The sequence below is a fragment of the Nycticebus coucang genome, chromosome 5 (genome assembly GCF_027406575.1).
Source record: "Nycticebus coucang isolate mNycCou1 chromosome 5, mNycCou1.pri, whole genome shotgun sequence".
Classification (NCBI taxonomy): domain Eukaryota; kingdom Metazoa; phylum Chordata; class Mammalia; order Primates; family Lorisidae; genus Nycticebus; species Nycticebus coucang.
In genome coordinates this window covers 989,087-1,008,030 of record NC_069784.1, presented here as the reverse complement: position 1 = coordinate 1,008,030, position 18,944 = coordinate 989,087, and the positions used below count along the sequence as shown (strand labels likewise).

Below are 18,944 nucleotides of genomic sequence, written 5' to 3'. Positions count from 1 at the left end.
TCTGGGGTCTCTCCGTCATGTGCACACTCAGCATCTCTGGGGTTTTTCCATCCTGTGCACACTCGGTGTCTCCGGGGTTTTTCTGTCATGTGCACACTCAGCGTCTCTGGGGTCTCTCCATCCTGTGCACAATCAGCGTCTCCGGGTTCTCTCCGTCATGTGCACAATGGCCACGTCTCTAGGGCCTCCATGAGGACCCTCTGATGCACAGCCAGTCCAGATTTCTGGTGGGGGTGTCCTTCCTGAGTTCTTCACATTGGGTTCTGGAATGTTTCCTTGCTAAGTGGAAGGTTTCTTTGTTGAGTGGAAACCGTCTCACTAATGTCACCAACCGCAAAGTTTTTTCATACTAATCCCAGCTATACTTACTGTTGTATCAACTAAAGTGAAAAGTTATCTTCTGTCCAGCTCTTTGCTCATCCTTACTGTCATAAATCAGGGCACAATTCACTCCTAAGCCTTAAAAGTTAGTCACTTAGTGAATCTCCCACCTCTCTAAATAAAGCCCCTAATAACATATAAATTATTTTTGCCCACTTCATAAAGTATAACTATTTGTTTAAATATCTGATTTTAGCCCATGGACTTAATTTTATTAAGTAAATGGCTTAATCCTATGGTCCCCAACCCCCAGGCGGCAGACTGGCATGGTCCATGGCCTGTTGGGAACGGGGTGGCACAGCAGGAGGTGAGCAGCAGGCGAGCAAGTGACTCTCACAGTATTCACAGCTCTGCACCACTCACGTCACTGCCTGAGCGCCGCCTCTTGTCACATCAGTGGAGGCATTAGATTATCGTAGGCCTGGATACCCCACTGTAAACCACACATGTGAGGGACCTAAGGCGTGCCTCCTTATCAGAATCTAATCCCTACCCTGCACTGTCCATGAAAAATGTCTTCCATGAAACCAATTCTAGGCGCCAAAAAAGTTGGGGCCACTGGCTTAATCAACCAGCAAATTGTAAGTAAGATGTGTGCTCCTAAGTAATAAAGTGGGGGCCAGACAAGCCATGGGGCAGGTGGCGCACTCACCTTGTCGGGGTGCACCACCAGGACGGCCCTCCTGTACACCCTCTTCACCTGCTCCGGCGTGACCAGGTCCGCCATGCCGACCGGCTTCCACTTGGTTTCCCCTGCCCACAGCACTGTGTGCATTGTGGAAAGGAGAGCTCTGATATTTCTCTCTTTGCCTTCAATCCATTCCAGAATCTGTAAATGCAGGGAGAATTAAGAATTTCAAATGCCTTCTAGTGACGCTGGAAACCCTACCTGCTCCAGCAACTACAAAATACTTGGGGCACGGTGAACATTCCAGGCTGTTTCCTGCTCCTGGAAGGCTTTTCCACCCCCACATCCTCTACCTGGTTGTTCTGGTTAACTCTGCTGAGGAATTTCACAGTTAGACTCTGAGAGTCTGAATCCCTTCCTCTTTGGGCCCTCAGAGTTGATGTCTCCCTCCCAGAGTATAAACACCAGGAGGGTGCGCACTGCATCTGTTCCCTGCACCAAATTAATATCCTTCATGGAAAAGCCTTGCATGTGTGGTATCACAACAGGAGCCACACTTTACTGTGCTGTCTGTTGTCCATCCTTCCCTGCATCAGGCACAGCTGTGCACAGAAGGTGCCATTCCCTGTCTATCTATTGTTTCTGGGAAACCGGATAATACACCTGATCCAGAGTGGAACTCAGAAAGGCTGAAATGAATCCATCCGTCCAGTCGTGCATCCACCCTTTGACCATTCATGGTTTGAATCTTCACCATCTGAATGAATGAGGTAATAAGCTAAAGGATCTAACACCACGTGGGCATCTAGCCCCTAACAGTAGTGCAGTGAGCATCTGTTGTGGGGTGAGTGGGTTACTCAGGGTTCAGGACAGCTCCTCCCCTAAACCCTTAAATGCCCTGCATCAATTAATTAACCAAACCAGGTTTAAAGGAATAAGTAACTTTCTTTATGGAAAACTTTCATATTTCACCCCCAAACAAAGGCTGGCAAGATGGAGTGCAAACTTTTTGGAAGGAATATTCAGCCTCTGTGATGTTTTATGAAGTGAAAATAAGCAAATGAAGGATCTTAACGTTGTACTGAAAAATGTATCAAAGATTCTGTATATCTCAACAAACATGGGAGTCTGTCAGGAAATTATGGAGAACAGTGATGTATTTTTTCAACATGTGTAAGACTGGCTTACTGTGCAAGTCACCCTGCTTTCCAGAAATTTTCATGCAAAGACAGAGCTGGTCTGCTTTCCTCAAATTGCCAGGTCACCATACTTGGTGTTTCGGTGTGCAGGAATCCACCCTTCCATCTGTGAAGAGCATTCCCATCCCATCAATCTTTACAAACTCTACAAGACCTTACACCATCTGTCCACATAACCTCTGTTTCTAAGTGAGTCCATGCTCACCTGTCCACGTCACATCCTCAGCTATGAAATAATGTTTGTTTCCTCAGCTATGAAATGACTGGGTTGGACTTGCTGACTTGCAAACTTAAAAAAAAAATGCAGAAACATAATTCCCCCTCCCCAAATCAAATCTTCTGTAGGCTTCTAGAATCAAAGACAGATTAAAAATAATAGAACTAATCTGGTTAAGAGTGGAGAGGCAGTGGGGAAGCCCTCAGGCTTCTTCTCCACTTTCCCAAAGTCCAGGTCTCATGTTACAATTCCTGGGGACATAAATATGTGTCCATCAGCACACAAAAGATCATGGTGGCTTCTTTCAGTCTGACCTGACAAAAAGCTCTCAAGGCAGAAAGAGAAAATCTTTTTTTGTTGTTGTTGTTGTTGCAGTTTGGCCAGGGCCAGGTTCAAACCTGCCATTCTTGGGATATGGGGCTGGCGCCCTACTCGCTGAGCCACAGGCGCCACCCAGAAAGAGAAAAATTCTAATGACTTATCATTAGAATACAAATACCATTTGAATAACAAACTCATTACTCACATGAACAGCAAACACGGGAGTCTATATTGCTATGCCACAGAATAAAATTTATTTCATTAGAGAAATGAAATGGCAGGTGCCACTGTCTCCAAAGCTACTTTGCCATTAAAGGACATTACTGTATTCCAGTCGTAGCTTCAGGGATCAGTCGTAATATAGCAATTGCCAAAAATCTAAAACAGTACTTCTGTAAGTGCTGTGGTCTGAATGTGTGTGTCCCTGTGGAAATCGTAGGCTGAAACTCTAACCCCCTCGGTGGTAGTATGAGGAGGCTGGGCCTTTAGAAGGTGGTAGGGCATGAGGGCACAGTCCTCATAAACGGGATCTCGTCCTCAGGAGAGAAGCCTGAGAGCTCTCCTCTGCCCTGCGGGGCACGATGAAGGGACCACAGTCTAAACAAACAAGAGGCCCTCACAGACCCTGAGCTGCTGACACTCAACCCTGGACTTCCCAACCTCCAGAATCAGGAGGAGTGAATATCCGCTGATCATAGGCTGCCCGGTTCATTTTGTCACAGCCTGGATGCACTATGACACAGGTGAGTCTCATGTTGATGGCGCCACACACAGAACTTTGCCACAAGACCTTGTCACAGAATAATCACTGAGTCAGGGCTCACTCACTTTGAGTTTCTCAGGGTCCATTTCCTTAGCCATTTCCTCCTTTCTCATCTCAGCGATTGTTCGAGGCCCCTTTTTGTCTTTGTGAGCATTGAAACCCTGGCCAGATAGCAAGTCTTCAAAGTCAGCTGCTTTTTGTTTCCCTTCTGCAATATAATTTTGAAAATCGTTATAGTTTTCATCCTTAAACATAATATAGCATCAACTTTTCATAGCACTTAGAGTGTTCAAGGTGCTTTCACATAGGCTGAAACCTCCACACCTAGACTGTGAGTAGGGTGAGAGACTCTTGTATCCACTTTACAGATGAGGAAAACTAAGTCTGGAAGCCCTAAGAGATCTACCCAGAGTCCTATAATGTGAACACAGCAAGGCCAGGACTGCAGGCTGGATCATGAAGCTAAATCTGATTCCATTTCCAAGGTACCTTCCTTCCAGATGGAGGTGTTCATGACAGCCCCACTGTAAATAGTGAGTATCTGAGATGGAAGTTCCTGCCCCTCTGTAAATAGTGAGTATCTGAGGAGGAGGTTCCTGCCCCACTGTAAATAGTGAGTATCTGAGGTGGAAGTTCCTGCCCCACTGTAAATAGTGAGTATCTGAGGAGGAGGTTCCTGCCCCACTGTAAATAGTGAGTATCTCAGGTGGAGGTTCCTGCCCCACTGTAAATAGTGAGTATCTCAGGTGGAGGTTCCTGCCCCACTGTAAATAATGAGTATCTGAGGAGGAGGTTCCTGCCCCACCGTAAATAGTGAGTATCTCAGGTGGAGGTTCCTGCCCCACTGTAAATAGTGAGTATCTGAGGAGGAGGTTCCTGCCCCACTGTAAATAGTGAGTATCTGAGGAGGAGGTTCCTGCCCCACTGTAAATAGTGAGTATCTGAGGAGGAGGTTCCTGCCCCACTGTAAATAGTGAGTATCTGAGGAGGAGGTTCCTGCCCCACCGTAAATAGTGAGTATCTCAGGTGGAGGTTCCTGCCCCACCGTAAATAGTGAGTATCTCAGGTGGAGGTTCCTGCCCCACTGTAAATAGTGAGTATCTGAGGAGGAGGTTCCTGCCCCACTGTAAATAATGAGTATCTGAGGAGGAGGTTCCTGCCCCACCGTAAATAGTGAGTATCTGAGGAGGAGGTTCCTGCCCCACCATAAATAGTGAGTATCTGAGGAGGAGGTTCCTGCCCCACCGTAAATAGTGAGTATCTCAGGTGGAGGTTCCTGCCCCACTGTAAATAGTGAGTATCTGAGGAGGAGGTTCCTGCCCCACTGTAAATAGTGAGTATCTGAGGAGGAGGTTCCTGCCCCACTGTAAATAGTGAGTATCTGAGGAGGAGGTTCCTGCCCCACTGTAAATAGTGAGTATCTGAGGAGGAGGTTCCTGCCCCACTGTAAATAGTGAGTATCTCAGGTGGAGGTTCCTGCCCCACTGTAAATAGTGAGTATCTGAGGAGGACGTTCCTGCCCCACTGTAAATAGTGAGTATCTGAGGAGGAGGTTCCTGCCCCACCGTAAATAGTGAGTATCTGAGGAGGAGGTTCCTGCCCCACTGTAAATAGTGAGTATCTGAGGAGGAGGTTCCTGCCCCACTGTAAATAGTGAGTATCTGAGGAGGAGGTTCCTGCCCCACTGTAAATAGTGAGTATCTGAGGAGGAGGTTCCTGCCCCACTGTAAATAGTGAGTATCTCAGGTGGAGGTTCCTGCCCCACTGTAAATAGTGAGTATCTGAGGAGGAGGTTCCTGCCCCACTGTAAATAGTGAGTATCTGAAGAGGAGGTTCCTGCCCCACTGTAAATAGTGAGTATCTGAGGAGGAGGTTCCTGCCCCACTGTAAATAGTGAGTATCTGAGGAGGAGGTTCCTGCCCCACTGTAAATAGTGAGTATCTCAGGTGGAGGTTCCTGCCCCACTGTAAATAGTGAGTATCTGAGGAGGAGGTTCCTGCCCCTCTGTAAATAGTGAGTATCTGAGGAGGAGGTTCCTGCCCCACCGTAAATAGTGAGTATCTGAAGAGGAGGTTCCTGCCCCACCGTAAATAGTGAGTATCTCAGGTGGAGGTTCCTGCCCCACTGTAAATAGTGAGTATCTGAGGTGGAGGTTCCTGCTCCAATGTAAATAGTGAGTATCTGAGGTGGAGGTTCCTGCCCCACTGTAAATAGTGAGTATCTGAGGAAGAGGTTCCTGCCCCACCGTAAATAGTGAGTATCTGAGGTGGAGGTTCCTGCCCCACTGTAAATAGTGAGTATCTGAGGTGGAGGTTCCTGCTCCAATGTAAATAGTGAGTATCTGAGGTGGAGGTTCCTGCCCCACTGTAAATAGTGAGTATCTGAGGAGGAGGTTCCTGCCCCACTGTAAATAGTGAGTATCTGAGGTGGAGGTTCCTGCCCCACTGTAAATAGTGAGTATCTGAGGTGGAGGTTCCTGCCCCACTGTAAATAGTGAGTATCTGAGGTGGAAGTTCCTGCCCCACTGTAAATAGTGAGTATCTCAGGTGGAGGTTCCTGCCCCACCGTAAATAGTGAGTATCTCAGGTGGAAGTTCCTGCCCCACCGTAAATAGTGAGTATCTCAGGTGGAGGTTCCTGCCCCACTGTAAATAGTGAGTATCTGAGGAGGAGGTTCCTGCCCCACTGTAAATATTGAGTATCTGAGGAGGAGGTTCCTGCCCCACTGTAAATAGTGAGTGTCTGAGGAGGAGGTTCCTGCCCCACTGTAAATAGTGAGTGTCTGAGGAGGAGGTTCCTGCCCCACTGTAAATAGTGAGTGTCTGAGGTGGAGGTTCCTGCCCCACTGTAAATAGTGAGTATCTCAGGTGGAGGTTCCTGCCCCACCGTAAATAGTGAGTATCTGAGGAGGAGGTTCCTGCCCCACCGTAAATAGTGAGTATCTGAGGAGGAGGTTCCTGCCCCACCGTAAATAGTGAGTATCTGAGGAGGAGGTTCCTGCCCCACTGTAAATAGTGAGTATCTGAGGTGGAAGTTCCTGCCCCACTGTAAATAGTGAGTATCTGAGGTGGAAGTTCCTGCCCCACTGTAAATAGTGAGTATCTGAGGTGGAGGTTCCTGCCCCACTGTAAATAGTGAGTATCTCAGGTGGAAGTTCCTGCCCCACTGTAAATAGTGAGTATCTGAGGTGGAGGTTCCTGCCCCACTGTAAATAGTGAGTATCTGAGGTGGAAGTTCCTGCCCCACTGTAAATAGTGAGTATCTGAGGTGGAAGTTCCTGCCCCACTGTAAATAGTGAGTATCTGAGGTGGAGGTTCCTGCCCCACTGTAAATAGTGAGTATCTGAGGTGGAAGTTCCTGCCCCACTGTAAATAGTGAGTATCTGAGGTGGAAGTTCCTGCCCCACTGTAAATAGTGAGTATCTGAGGTGGAAGTTCCTGCCCCACTGTAAATAGTGAGTATCTGAGGTGGAGGTTCCTGCCCCACTGTAAATAGTGAGTATCTCAGGTGGAAGTTCCTGCCCCACTGTAAATAGTGAGTATCTGAGGTGGAGGTTCCTGCCCCACTGTAAATAGTGAGTATCTGAGGTGGAGGTTCCTGCCCCACTGTAAATAGTGAGTATCTGAGGAGGAGGTTCCTGCCCCACTGTAAATAGTGAGTATCTGAGGTGGAAGTTCCTGCCCCACTGTAAATAGTGAGTATCTGAGGTGGAAGTTCCTGCCCCACTGTAAATAGTGAGTATCTGAGGTGGAGGTTCCTGCCCCACCGTAAATAGTGAGTATCTCAGGTGGAAGTTCCTGCCCCACTGTAAATAGTGAGTATCTGAGGTGGAGGTTCCTGCCCCACCGTAAATAGTGAGTATCTGAGGAGGAGGTTCCTGCCCCACTGTAAATAGTGAGTATCTGAGGAGGAGGTTCCTGCCCCACTGTAAATAGTGAGTATCTGAGGAGGAGGTTCCTGCCCCACTGTAAATAGTGAGTGTCTGAGGAGGAGGTTCCTGCCCCACTGTAAATAGTGAGTATCTGAGGAGGAGGTTCCTGCCCCACTGTAAATAGTGAGTATCTGTGGAGGAGGTTCCTGCCCCACTGTAAATAGTGAGTATCTGAGGAGGAGGTTCCTGCCCCACTGTAAATAGTGAGTATCTGAGGTGGAGGTTCCTGCCCCACTGTAAATAGTGAGTATCTCAGGTGGAGGTTCCTGCCCCACTGTAAATAGTGAGTATCTCAGGTGGAAGTTCCTGCCCCACTTTAAATAGTGAGTATCTCAGGTGGAGGTTCCTCCCCACTGTAAATAGTGAGTATCTCAGGTGGAAGTGCCTGCCCCTCTGTAAATAGTGCGTATCTGAGGTGGAGGTTCCTGTCCCACTGTAAATAGTATCTGAGGTGGAAGTTCTTGCGCCACTATAAATAGTCAATATCTAAGGAGGAAGTGGAACCTGGGTTGGTACTGAAATCTGTGCATGCTACCACTTCCCTGCCCACACCTGGCTGGGGGTCTCAGTTAATCCCAGAATCTTTTCCTCCAAGTTCTCCTGCCCCCTCACAGTCTTCTCTCCCTGCCTCAGCATGGGGACGAAGAGCAGAGACTGTGGATCCAGACTCTCCAGGTTTGAATCCCATCTCTGCCACTTAGAGACATGACTTTAGGCAAGTTGCTCACCATCTCTATGCCTCAATTTCCTCATCAGTAAAATGAGGATGGAGTGAATAACATTACCTTCTAAAGTGGTTTTGAGAATAAATGAATGAACATCTTAAGTGCACAGAATGGTGGCTGCCTAGCTCAATGTCTGTTAAATTAAAACAAAATAGATGGACAACAGAGTCATCTGTACAGTCAATGCCAATTAACCAAAAACCATTTCTGAGATGAAATTCATCTGTAGTCTCTGTACTAAGACGTTCTGAACACACACTTGAAGAGGCTTTGGAAATATTTGCTGATTAAACTCATTCCCTGCACACCTTGAAATAAAAATGGGAGATGGGGATTCTGTGAATTGTGCAGGGAACACCCCTGCTTTCGAGTAACAAAGAGGACATTGCATGTTCCTGACAACAGAATTCCTGCATGCAGGTGCTGAGAGATGGCACCTGTGTCACAACCATCAGTGTGTAGCAGCTAAGAGCAGGGTTGAGGCCAGATTGCCAGGGCTCAAACCTCACTCTGTTGCCTACAAGCCACATGAACTTAGGAAATTACTTCTTTGACCGGTGCCACAGATCCCCATCCACAACATGGGGCTGGTTTTGAAGAGATGCACGAGATGATACAGGTCCCCTTAGTCACGGAGGACACATTCTAAGACCTAGTGGTGCTTGACACTGCAGATAATGCTGGACCCTACACATATCACAGCTACTGAGTGACTAACAGTGGGGGGCAGATGCAACAGATCCTCTGGACACAGGGATGACTTGCATCCAGGCAGGACAGAGTAGGATGGCGGGAAATTTCACAAGATTTCATCATTGACCAAGGGTAACTGCAGAAGATAAAACCTTAGATGAGGGGGTTTCACTGAAAAACACTCAGCAGAGCACTCAGTACATGTCAGCTCCTCTACCAGGAAGAGGAGAAGTGCTTCCTCCACATTTCCTCCTTGTGTTCCTGTATATTTCACTGTCAGGAGCGGATTAATCAACTAAAGTGTAAAATGCATAAATGGGCTTTTAATAAACTCAATTCTAACCATCCCTGTTATGCAAACACATGTGCAATTTTTTTTGCTCATTGTCAAGAATCCCATCCAGAGTGTCCTGCAGCCCCAGGTGATGGCACTTCACAGGTGCCACCAACCAAAGCCTACAAAAGACCAAATGTCCAAACACGTGTTCTGCTCACTGGGATATGAGGGCAAATCTGAGCACAGTGCTTGAAAGGTCCTCACCATTCTTCTCCCACACCCTCTCCCAAAGGAATCACAGCTCTGCCTTCTCTGCACCTCCCTACCCACATCCCTTCAAAGTTCACATAGTGCCTACTCTGGACCAAGCACTGTGCTTGGCGCTAATAATGAAGTGCCAGGCAGGCCGCAGCCCTGCTAATGATGACGTGCCAAGGCAGAACACAGCCCCTGCCTTCCACCTGGTTCCAGTCTGGAGAGAAAGTAACACGTGAGCCAGTAGTCACAGAATAGGACAAATGTCAGGAGTACAGTCAGCCCAGGATGCTCCAGCGACAGCACAGAGGGACAGAGGTCATGGTGCATCCCTACAGTGGTAAAACTGCCTCAAAACCACTGGGATTGTTTTCTGCCTTCTTCAGACGGTTAAACATGGGCAGAGAGACAGCACTGCCGGAGGCCACCCTATAGCCAGCCCCCTCCCTGCATCCTCACCTGAATTGGCTGATCCTTTTCCACGCTCGCTCTGGCCCCCAGGCGCAGCTGAGAAACTCACATTGTAGTTGGGACGGTTCTGGGGAGAGGCGTGGGGTGCGCCAGGCTGCGGCTTTGACTGTGGCTGCTGCCAAGCATAGCCACCTCCCTGCTGCCACCCGCCACCCCCAGGCTGGGGAGATGCTTTCTGCGGTGAGCTGAGAGGTGGGAATCCTCCACCCAGTGCAGTTGGCGTGGTGGGTTTGCTGGCAAATGAAGAACTACCTACAGAAAAAAAAAAAAAGGAGAAAGAAGGTGAGGTGACTTTGGCCCCTAACTCTCGTGTCTCAAGATACTGTTTGCAGTGACTTTGGTGGAAATTTCCTTGACCACAGCACAGTTACCCTTCCTGATAGGCAAAGAAACTGCAGGCATATTTCCCTGAGGCATATTTGCCTGATGCCCACACTGACATTTTAGGGTGTATGTTAACAGCGGTCTTATCTTTTCTTCAAATGAACACACTGCAGGTCAGAATCATTATGTATCTTCCTAAAGGCAAATGGCAGAGCTGGGACTTGAGCCCAGACCTTGCTAGGCAGTTTCTATTTCTTCACTGGGACAAAAACTACTACCTGGCAAGAATGGGAACAGGACAAAGTAAGCTGGCTCACTAACGTGCCCCTGTAACTTTAGGATTAATCCTAGTGTGCCGTAAGGACAGGCATGTTTAGTGACCAGGGTGAACAAAGATGTGAAATTTCTAAAGTTCCAATTTCACGCTATTAGTTCTTCCCTCTCATTGCAGGAGAGCAAAAACAGCCACATCCTGACAACTTTGAACAGGACCAAGGATTTCATTCAAACTTAAAAAGAACCATGTTACTTCGTCCCAGGAATGTAAGTAGAATCCTCATTTCACGATCCCCTAATTTTTAAGCACTCACTGCGTATGTGCCAGGATGTTTCAAAAATATGAACACCAGCTGTGGCTTATGTTTCATGAGGCAAAATGTGACTTCCAAGGCCCCTTTCATGCAATCACTCCAGAGTAATAGTGTTAATAAAAATACTGGCATTTATACAGCTTATTGGAGTTTACAAAATATGCTTATGCACATTACTGTTGACCTACCAGGGGGCGATCACTGTGAAGAGGCGACGAAGGCCCAGAGAGGTTTGCTGATGTGCTTGTGATCACACAGCCAGTCAGCAGAGCTGACACAGCCATCCTCCCTCCAAACAGCACACACAATCCCCAATTCCTCTGAAATCTCTGTGTCTTTCCCTACAACTCACACCCTCCTGTCCTCTCTTCTTATTCTGATCCTGGAGCTCCTCTCTCTATCCCTTAGGGGAACATTTCATCATGATCACGGGACGTGGAGTCCACGTGAGCTGGGGTCAGCGCTGTCCTCACTCTCCATTCCGTCACGGTGCTGGCTGAGCACCTACTATGAGCTCCGGGAACAGAGCTGAGGAAAGGATGTGGAGAATCTCAGCTCTTCCACAGCCGGCTGACAAAATTCCCTTCTTTCAGCCTCAATTTCCTCATCTGTGAAACCAAAACTACGTCTATGTGACAAATACACCACACAGACACTGCAGCTACACCAAAGTCCTGCTCAGCCAGGTCACAGCAGCTAAGGGACATTGTGTGTTATGAAGTAATGCCCACTCATACACCGTCACACTTCTCGGCCCTGATCACACCAGCTAAGGGGCACCGTGTATTATGAAATAACACACGGTCATACGTAAGCATGGCCGGGTACACCATAGTGGCTCAATAGATACTTGGCAATAGGAAAAGGGAGTGACAGGCTTGTGCTCAGCTCGGCACTGCCCCCTCCTTCTGTCACTCGTACCCTGAAGCCCTTCTTTGTGTGTCCCTGAGAACGTCCTCCCAAGAGCACATCAACTCACACCTGAGGTTGGGCACTCATTCTGCTCTGAGGTTTCATTCTATTTTTAAGGATGCTTACTTTGTTCTAAATATACATATTTATTATTTTAAAATTTAGCAAACATAAAAAAGGCTAATGAACTAAAAAAAACCTACCTTCCATACTCCTGCCACACCCTCATGTGTTCATTCACTCATGGAACACCGTGCCACCTGCCAGGCTGCAGACAGGGTGGTGGCGAGGCCCACCCTGACCCTGCTTTCGTGCCCTCTACGACACTGGAGGGCTTTCTGACGTCTACACTCCAGCGCACTTTCTACTCGTCATCAGCAATTCTAATCGTTCCTGCTGTCGAAGCAGAGAACTGACAGCAATGGGAGGCAGCAGCTAAGTCCAGAGGCCACTGCTGTCCTCGTTAGAAGCTGAAGCTGCTTCCCAACCTGCGCTGCGCAGGATTACCTGTGAGCTCTTTGTTTTCAGGGCCTTCTCTCTGTAGCTCCTGCAGTAGCAGGCGTTTTAGGTTTGATTAAGGCTGCTCTCTCCCGTTATGTCTGTAAGTTCCAAGGAGCAGGAATGCTATCTGCCTTGATGTTTTTAATTACATCCTAAAAGCCTACAGTGTAGTAAATACTCAAAAATGCCTACTAAATGGGGGCGTTAATGATCAAGGGTGGGAAACCATTGCCTGGAGGGACTGAATGATCCCCCTTTCCACCCTTAGCCCCACCAACCTCTAGGAGTTTCTAAGAACTCATGTCTGGGAGAGATCAAATTCCCTCCCCCACTTCCCTTTTGACCCATTTATAGGTTCTACTGGTTTCCTCTGTTAAACATCAGGTGGCTCTTCCACCATCACTAAGTTCAGACAGTCACCCTCTTAGCCCAGCAGGAGGGTGTGGTGGCTCAGGTCTGTAATCCCAGCATTTTGGGGAGGCCAAGGCGGGAGCATGGTTTGAGCCCAGAAGTTTGAGGTTGTAGTGAGCTATGCTGATGCCTCTGCACTCTAGCCAGGGAGAGAGAACGGTGAGGGGGAGGGAAGAAGGAGGGAAGAAATCATCATTTTGCAAGCAGCATAGTAATAACTACTTAGCATTAATGAATGCTAAAACTATTGGGTAAAAGCTAGATGGAAAATAGAATATTCTCAAATAGGATTTTCTCAAACAGGATAGTCTCAAAATATCTACCTTAGATTACTTACTTACAAAAGGAAAATGGTAACTTTACAGTGAAGAAACTTAACAGATACCACCTTAACCAAGTGATTCAAGTTAACACCAAACTCAAACTGAGACTTGTCAACTGGCCTGTCCCCTTTGAATATCAGTACCTTGAAAGACAAAGAAAGACTGAAGAGTGACTCCAAGTTAAAGGAGTTCAAAAGACAGCTAAGTGCAACATGAGATGCTGAGTTCTAAAAACGAGCTTCCTATAAGGTCCCTCTTCCAAGAGGACTTCCCTCTCCCCTGCTATCCACAATAACACCCCTGCCTGTCCCTATTCGCCATCTCCTCTTCTCCCTAAGTTCTCCTTTTCCTCCTTGTTTCCTCTGAGCATGAGGGCTGTGAGTGTAACCCCCAGAGCTGGACTGCCTGGTGTTGGAAACCTTGGGCGTATCACTCAACCCTCTGTGTCCTGGTGTCCACATCTATAAAATGAGGATTGTAACAGGACCTACTTCAAGAGATGACGAAGAAGATGAAACGAAATATAAAACACTTAAAATAGTGCCTGGCACACTCTAAGGCCCCAGTAAACAGTAGCTGCTATTTTATTGTTTGACCTTAGATGACATATTTATTCATTTACTGTTTGTTTCTCCTCCTAGAACGTATACTTTATTAAGGCAGGAGTTTTGTTGTGGTTTATTTGTTTGGTTGGTTTTTATTAAAACAGTACCAGCTAATAGAAGGGTCTTATTAAGTATTTGTTGGGTGAATAAATGCATAAAATACAAAACAGCGAATGAGATTATATTGAAGTAAAATTTAACCTGATGTTATGTGTTACTTTAAAATTTGACACTTCCATTAAGACACAGAGAAGGGTGGGGAAGAAGATTGCCAGGTAAAAGCATTTGAGAGTTCCTAAAAGGGGCGGGGGGTTTAAAGAGTGCAGAAAGGAAAGTTAAGGCTCTGACAGTGTTCCTGGAAGCAGCGGCACCTGTGCTCATGTTCCCGCTGCCAGCCTGGCTCTCCACTCCTCTCAGGGGTTTCTGAGAGCACACATGGCCAACATGGCCAACGGGAATCTCAGGCTAACCCATCCTTACTTAACAGCTCTGGACTGCCCTAGAGGAGGGAGGAAAGGATTTTAGAACACAGCAGTCCAATGAACTCCTCCTTAAAAAGACTCCTTGGAGAAATAGGTTTGGGAAGCCTGGTTACTGTATCCTTGTTAAAAGTAATTAAAACTGCTGAACCCAGGGTTTCCCTAAGCCCCCTGCTCACAGAACCCTTATCTGATAACAACTATTAACACATGATGAGAACATTCAGGAATTACTATACAAAGACTCTGTTTTCTGTACAGAATTTTACAGAGTGGCCAGAGAGCACAGCGCTGGATGAGGCACAGGAAGGTGACGGGGTAGGGTCGCAGAGGCGCTGGCAGGGACAGGCCTGCGGCTTGACATCATGTGGCAAAGCCCTGTCATGACAGCCTGTCTCAAGCCGTTTCCCTACAAATCGCCTTAGTTGTAACCAAACTGCGTGCACGTGCTCCTGGAAGCTCTAATGTTACTCGAGCTACTAATCTAAAGTTGGGCTTTGGGGAAACAATCAATGTAGGTGATATATCTGATGCTTCTCTCTCTCTTTCTTTTTTTTAAAGCCAATCTTAGGTTTGGCTGAGGACAGCTTAAGAACACATGCTATTTTAAGTCCCAAGTAACAATACTAGTATGTAATAACATCCAAGATTTAGATTTGAGGCTTTGTAGCTACAAATAAATGTTACTTATATCAGTCTGCTGAGTTTGTACCTAGAGTTCCAAGGTCGGCAAAGGGGTCCAGCGTCTGGGGTTTGTTTTGGTGGGTGGGAGTCCCATGTGAGGACCCCGTGGGGCTGGTGGCAGCTGACTTGCTTCCCATCCCAAAGCCTCCTGAAAAGGAAAAAGGTCATTGAAAACAAGAGTCATTTGTCTGAAGCTGAGTTCTGAAATTAAGAATTCCAGAGCTATTGCTTATCTGTCTCCAAGGCAAATTAGGACAGGGTTTGGCAAGGTGTAAGAAGTTGCTAGCCCCTGTTTCTCTGACCTGGGTGAATAGTGGCCTGGAGCAAGGACAAGACACGGAAGGGACACACGCTGTTTCCTGGCCACACTTTAAACTGTTATTTCCAGTCTTTAACTCTCAAGTCACCTTCCTGTGGGACCTGCTAGTTCCTGAGTAACTTTGCAAATCTCACTTTACATCTTTGAGCTTCAACATTTTATCCCTGATTTAAAAAAAAAAAAGGAAACAATATTAAACTGAAATTTAAGGCAACAAATGAAAAATAGATATGACTATATCAAACTAAACACCTTTTGCAGCAAAGGTGACAATCAACAGAGAAAAAAAGCAGCAGAGTAAGAAGTCCCTACCTCCCCCCACAACTCAATCAACTCAGACTAACTGCCCCCAAAGGTAAAATCAACTCAAACTATCCTCTCACCACACATAAAAATCAACTCAGAATGGACTGAAGATCTAAACATAAAATCCCAAACAAAGAAGCTCCTAGAAGCAAACATAACGGAAAATGCTGTGCCGTTGGTCTGGGCAATCATTTCTGAATCGGACTTCAAAGGTACAGATAACAAACACAAAAACTGACAGAGTAGATTACGGGAAAGTAAAAAGCTTCTGCACAGAGCAAACCATCCACAGAGTGAAGAGACAGCCCACAGGATGAGAGGAAATATCCTCACACTGTCACGTGAGAAGGGGCGACATTCAAAATATAAGGAACTCAACTCAGCAGCAAAAAAAAAAAACAAACCAAAAACAACAACAAAAAACTCAATTAAAAAATGGGCAAAGACCTAAATAGACATTGCTTTATAAAAGATACACCAATGGACAACAGATATATGAAAAAATGCTGACATCACTAATTGCCAGGGAAATGCACATCAAAAGCACCATGACGTTTTACCTCACTCCTGTAAGAAAGTCTGTGACAAAAAGACACAACACGCCAAGTGCTGGCGAGGCTGTGGGGACAGGGGGCCTTCCACATGGTGGCGGGAAGGTGAGCTAGGGCAGCCTGTATGGAAACAGCGTAGAGTTCCCTTAAAATACAGAAAACAGAGCTGCCAGATGAGGCAGTAGCCCCACTCCTGGAGGATGTACATGTAAATCTAAAATCTCCAAAGGAGAGGAGTTGGAGCAGCGTCTCAGTGTTGGAGCAGCGTCTGAGCAGACACCGGCACCCCATGTTCACTTGGGCGCAGTCACAGTAGCCGACACATGGAGTGAACTTAAGTGTCCATCGGCGGAACAGGGGTAAAGAAAAGGGGAATACACACAAAGGAAGTATTCCTGACATCTGCAACTTTGCGGGTGAGCCTGGAGGACGTTATGTTACTTAAACATGCCAGGCAGGGAAGACAAACAGCCCATGACCTCAGTCACAGGTGGGAGTGAGAAAAGTCAATCTTACAGAAGCAGAGAGCAAAGAGACGGTCACCAGAGGATGGAGGGCGGGACGGGGTGTGACAGATGGTGGCTAAGGGATGCATAATCATAGCCAGCCAGGAGGAGCAAGCTCACGAGATCGGCTGTACAGCACAGTGACTACAATTACCAACGACATACCGTACTCCTGAAAAATGCTAGGAGAGGGGATGTTAACTGTTCTTACCACAATTGTAACTACATAAGGTAATGCACTTGTAAACTGGCTAGTTTAACCTCTCTGCAATGTATGTACGCTCTGAAATATCAAGTTGTACATGCTAAATACATACAATTCTGTCAATCGAAAAACATTTTCAATCAAAAAAGGAAGGAAATCCTGAGATGTGTTACAACTTGGATGAAACTGGAGGACAGCACGCTAATTAAACAAGCCAGTCACTAGAAGGGAAATACTGCACGACTTTTGTCAGACTGGAAGACGCAGCAAGCAGTGCAGGGCTGCCCAGCTGGAGGAGGCAGGGGGGGGGCTGCTGTGTGGCCAGCCCGTGTGACTGCAGCTCTGCAGCTGGCTGGTCACTGACTACTACGGGGGAAGGGTCTGCTGAGAGCCCATCACACTGCAGAGGGCCTCAGCTGACAGTGAACTTCCTAGAGTGCCGTGGTGGGGGGCATAATCTTTTAAAAAAGCAAATAGTAGCTGCTTCAGAAAGTAGCTGTTCTAAGCGGGTGTGTGTGTGTGTGTGTGTGTGTGCGCGCGCACCCGCTCACTACTCTTCCCTTCCTCCTCTCCTTCCCTCCTCTTCCCTCAGTGGTGTGAAGACAGCACTCAGCAAGCACCATAAACCCACGAGAAAGACCTTATTACTGACAAATCCAGCTCCTAGTCAGTCCTCTGTGAAGAAGGAAGAATATTCACACATATTCAGGATCCACAGATATAAGAAATTCTCATATAAGTTACTTTACTTAAACTTACACAACTATGTGGGATAAAAGATATTATCCCCGTTTTTCAGAGATAGATTTGCCAAAAAAAATCCAAGAGTTTCTCAGTAGTAGCAAGATATTTATATATATATATATATCTATATCTGATTCTGTTGTCAAGAGATTCATTCAGGAAATGAGACTTAGCAGATAACAGGGTGGCATGAGTGGTGCCATGGCACGTGGCGAGCACGGGGCCACACCCCTCCAGCTTAGGAGTCGGCAGGGATGACACAAATGACACGGAGGGCTACACTACCCTGCAGGTAGTTCACTTTACCTTGGCTGAAGATTATGCTTTGGCAATTGGTTAAATGTACACAAAACATAACCTGCTGACCTTACCTGGTTTGGCGTGCCAGTCCCAGCCTCCTGAAACATCTGGCTGAATGTTCACAGCAGGTGTACTAGAAGCTGCAGGTGAGAAGAAAAAGAGTGAGAACAGGAAAGCTTAGGACCAGCTTCCTTAGTCCACACAGGATAAAGCTAGCCCTCCGTGAGGCCTGTGGGGCCTCCCATGACCCACACGGCTTCATTCCTCTTTCTGAGTCCTCCCCACTCGTCTGCTTCCTCCTGTGGTTACTCATGTGCAGTTTGGGAGAAACCCTGGATTATTTGCCTCTGCTCCTGCTCACCTTTATTCTACCTCCATGTCCACATACTTTGAATTATAACTGAGCAATTGGGAGTCCCTTGAAAACAAGAACCATCTTACATGTGTCCCACCCTCCTACTTAGCACAGAGTCGGTGGCAATAAGAAAAGAGGGAAAACTTAAACTGCATTCACCTTAGCTCAGCATCCACAAGCTTCCTAGAGGCAGGACCCACTGAGACTGAAATTTTGTCTCCTCTGCTGTGGCATGAATTGAGAATGATGAGTTACTCAGAAAAGTTCTGGGCACCAACCGTGCACCACCCACTAAGCAATGTGTCTGTTGTTACTCAAAATAAACTAGCTACAGCTTCAAAACAGGTCATTCTGACCCCTCTCAAAATTCCAAACATCTAATTCAATAGAATGTTCAGCTTCAGAGAATCAGGTGTACCAGAGGAATATTGGTAAGTAAGTATTCTCTACATCTATAAAATCTACATAAGAAATAAGATGCTGTAAGAAAGAATTCCATTCTAAGGCACCTCTAAGTTTTGCCCATAAAAACCAGTAAGTGAAATACAAATACTGAACTGACTTTCCAAGTGGGATTTAAAACACCCCCTACCCCCACCAGAAGAATTACAAAAGTGCCAAGATTAGCCTTCTGAGCCAGTGCAGCAGAAAAAAGGTCAGTGTGGCCAGACTGGAGAACATGGGGCAGAGGAGGACACTGGCACAGGCCCTGGCCATTCTCAGAAAAACAACATTTTCAGTGAGGGAGCAGATGCAGCTCCTAGAGACATCCTCATCCTGCATCTTCCTCCCCCAGGTAACCAACGCACAATCCGGAGACTCCTGTAAGTGGGTGCCACTCATTGGGGGAGGGTTCCCGTTTGTTGTCCTGTGGACCCACTCAGAATGGCTTGGGATTAGAGACCAGGTGAAATTCACCCCAGTGGGCTGCTCCTGGTCAGACCACTTTTTCTCAGCAAGCTGCAGTTT

At 46.9% G+C, this 18,944-nt stretch overlaps 1 protein-coding gene across 3 annotated transcripts in view; it reads right to left on the bottom strand.

Annotated features, from left to right (window-relative positions):
• Positions 1-18,944, bottom strand: part of DNAJC6 (DnaJ heat shock protein family (Hsp40) member C6) — a 155,855-nt gene that overhangs the window by 4,261 nt on the left and 132,650 nt on the right. For all 3 annotated transcript variants that reach the window (XM_053590316.1, XM_053590317.1, XM_053590315.1), the window contains exons 14-18: positions 17,692-17,760; positions 14,718-14,837; positions 9,849-10,112; positions 3,575-3,717; positions 1,034-1,210 (exon numbers count right to left, since the gene is read on the bottom strand). In XM_053590316.1, coding sequence (XP_053446291.1) covers positions 1,034-1,210; positions 3,575-3,717; positions 9,849-10,112; positions 14,718-14,837; positions 17,692-17,760 — 773 coding nt within the window. The remainder of the gene's footprint in view (positions 1-1,033; positions 1,211-3,574; positions 3,718-9,848; positions 10,113-14,717; positions 14,838-17,691; positions 17,761-18,944) is intronic.